This window comes from Limulus polyphemus, unplaced genomic scaffold (assembly GCF_000517525.1).
Source record: "Limulus polyphemus unplaced genomic scaffold, Limulus_polyphemus-2.1.2 Scaffold2058, whole genome shotgun sequence".
Lineage (NCBI taxonomy): Eukaryota > Metazoa > Arthropoda > Merostomata > Xiphosura > Limulidae > Limulus > Limulus polyphemus.
In genome coordinates, this window is record NW_013667668.1 from 209,836 (window position 1) to 212,862 (window position 3,027).

At 32.8% G+C, this 3,027-nt stretch overlaps 1 protein-coding gene across 1 annotated transcript in view; it reads left to right on the plus strand.

The window, feature by feature from the left end:
• The window catches only part of LOC106465810 (limbic system-associated membrane protein-like), a gene marked incomplete at its 3' end in the record, with an annotated part of 49,550 nt that extends 47,417 nt beyond the window's left edge, over nucleotides 1-2,133 (plus strand). Inside the window, exon 5 of the mRNA XM_022393756.1 lies at nucleotides 2,005-2,133. Coding sequence (XP_022249464.1) covers nucleotides 2,005-2,133 — 129 coding nt within the window. The remainder of the gene's footprint in view (nucleotides 1-2,004) is intronic.
• Nucleotides 2,134-3,027: the final 894 nt, after the last annotated feature.

Below are 3,027 nucleotides of genomic sequence, written 5' to 3' on the forward strand. Positions count from 1 at the left end.
TGGCCCAATAGAAGCCGCTATATCTGTTGTGAATGTGTAGTTAACACAGTTGCTTCACCCAATAGAAGCCGCTATATCTGTTGTGAATGTGTAGTTAACACAGTTGTTTCACCCAATATAATATATATTTTATACGTATCGAAATATTAATATCTGCATATTTTATTTCTAACTAAAAATTAATATCTGTTTATATTTCATATGTATCGAGCGATAAATATCTGTTTATATCTTATATGTATCTAAAGATTAATATTTGTTTATATTTCTTAGATATCTAATGATTATATCTATATATATCTTATATGTATCTAATGATTATATCTATATATTTATTATTTGAATCTAAAGATTAATATCAATATATGTATCATACGTAGCCAATGATTAATAACTATATATATCTTATACGTATCTAAAGATATGAATTTATTTATAATTACCATATTGGAGGAAATGCAAGTTGAAATTCTTCTATTGGTACAAATCCTTTGAAAACTGTCCAATAATTAAATTCCTAGCTTTAGGTAGGAATTTGTACATGAACATCGTTCGTATGTTAGGAGATCTTAGTGAATGCGCCTACATTTGACTCCTCTCTGAAATCAGATCCTTGTTCGTGTCAAGTGACAATTTCAGAGACTATGAAGTGCTTCTTGTATGGTTTTAATAATAGTGAATGGCACTCTGTGTTGTAATGTTAAGTGTAAACAACACTGACAATACTTAGTAGAGAAGTACAGACTTTTAAAATAATTCCTTGATGGCGTGCACAGTCCGTACATATGCTTGTATTAAGACTTGTGTTATCATTATAGACTATATGATCTTCTAATGATCGTACTCGTTAAAACCGAAAAGTAATTAGTTGCAACGAGTAACAAATCCTTTAAACCTTATTTCTCTTCTTAAGTTTGCTGCTCTTCAGACGCTGAAGAGAAAAGCCGCCCAGTTATCTGAATTCATAATCTTCCAGATATTTATTTTTCTGGTTTGTTCATCTAGTATGTATATATGAACAACATTGAGAACAATGTTGTAAGATATACAGACTCCACAAGACACTGTGATAGTTGAAAATATAAAAATAGTTAAAACAGTTGTACGGGATAAAGATAAAAAAAACTATCTTCAGCAAGTCATGGGAATAAAAACGTTATAATGAGATATAATTTTTGTACGTGCAAAATGAGTCATATATCTAAAGATAGGAAAAAGAGGAAGAAATGCACATTGTTGTCATGGATGTAAGAAAAAGAAATGCACATTGTTTCCATGGATGTAAGAGGAAGAAATGCACATTGTTGTCACGCATGTAAGATGAAGAAATGCACATTGTTGCCACGGATGTAAGAGGAAGAAATGCACATTGTTGCCACGGATGTAAGAGGAAGAAATGCACATTGTTGTCACGGATGTAAGAGGAAGAAATGCACATTGTTGTCACGCATGTAAGATGAAGAAATGCACATTGTTGCCACGGATGTAAGAGGAAGAAATGCATATTGTTGCCACGGACGTCCGGCTGTTACATATAACCTGTGCTCTGTTGTACAACCAGTTTCATTTTTAGCAAAAGGCTGTCTTCATTGTTGTTTCTCGGTGGGACAGCGATAAGTCTACGGACTTGCAACGCTAAAGTCAGGGGTTCGATTCTCCGCATGGGGCCCAGAAGATAACCCAATGTGGCTTTACTATAAAACAAACCTCATTATTATATTTTGTTCAGCCCAAACTCAAATTATTACAATGATTGGTTTCTAGTTTAAAGAATCCTAATATTTAAAGTTTGGAGACGGCTTGAATGAGTAATGAAAGAAACTTTATTAGCAAATGTAGAATGTTTTGACAAGCTTACGTCATCATCGGGAACAATATTTTAATATTTATTATTTATAATTCATAGTCACAGTTTAAATAACACAAAACAATTGAAACGTATGTTTTCTATCTGCATAGGTTATTAAAATCTGATGGATAATGGATCTGTAATATTTTCTCTAGATCCTAATCAAGTCAGCGAGAGTTTGAATCTGATCCGAGTCACCAGGAACCATACAGGTGCTTATCTGTGTATAGCAATGAATGGTGTGCCACCTTCTGTAAGCCAAAGAATTTTGCTACAGGTCTACTGTAAGTTTCTTGGAGTATTTAGGAAAAAATCTGTTTCACTAGTGTTACTCTTCTTTCAGTCGATATTCTCGGACAAGAAAGAAAATATACAGAAATATAACTTATTAAGATTAAGACGACACTTATGTAAGTTTTCAGTAACACAGATACATCAGAGTAAAAACCAACATTTAATAGTATACAATAAATATCTAAAAAATGTCCCCAGTTTCAAAATAAAATAACAAATTTTGCTTTACTTAATAATCTATTGTATTTTTATTGTAGTCTCATTTTTAAATATTTATTGTGCACCATTAAACACTGTTTTTTTAAATACATCTGTGTTGTAGAAATATAACTTTATGAAGATTTAATCTTCCTTTCGAGACGTTCACGGTTGTTTGTTATAAGTGACACAAAATCTCACCTTTGACCTTTGCCCTTTTATCACTAGAATTATCTAAATGGTCTTGTTGACATGTAATATCATAAAGAAGAGTAACTAAGAATTATTATCTCTTCGTCCGCTAAGTTAGTATTTCGCACCCTGTCGGGTCTGTTCCGTAGAGGACAACACGAGATAAATGTGAGCTCTGACATACAATACATTATCATTGTTCTAGCTTTGGCAGGTAATTTGACTATTTTTTTACACATACTTCTGGCATAAAGCTACTTAGCCGTAATGTTTCAGAGTCAAATAGTTCTAACTTTCGTCAAGGAAATCACGTCCCGAATTAATGACCCAAGTCATTGTCAGTGGTTCCTTGGAGTCCAGTAATAAGATGACCCGAACGTCATCGGATTGTCTAAAACGCGCTTCTTACTCTACCATCTTATTTCTACTTGTTACTACTTACAGAGTTCATGATTTTGGTCTCCGCGGGAATATGAAACTTTCTTAGATCAACA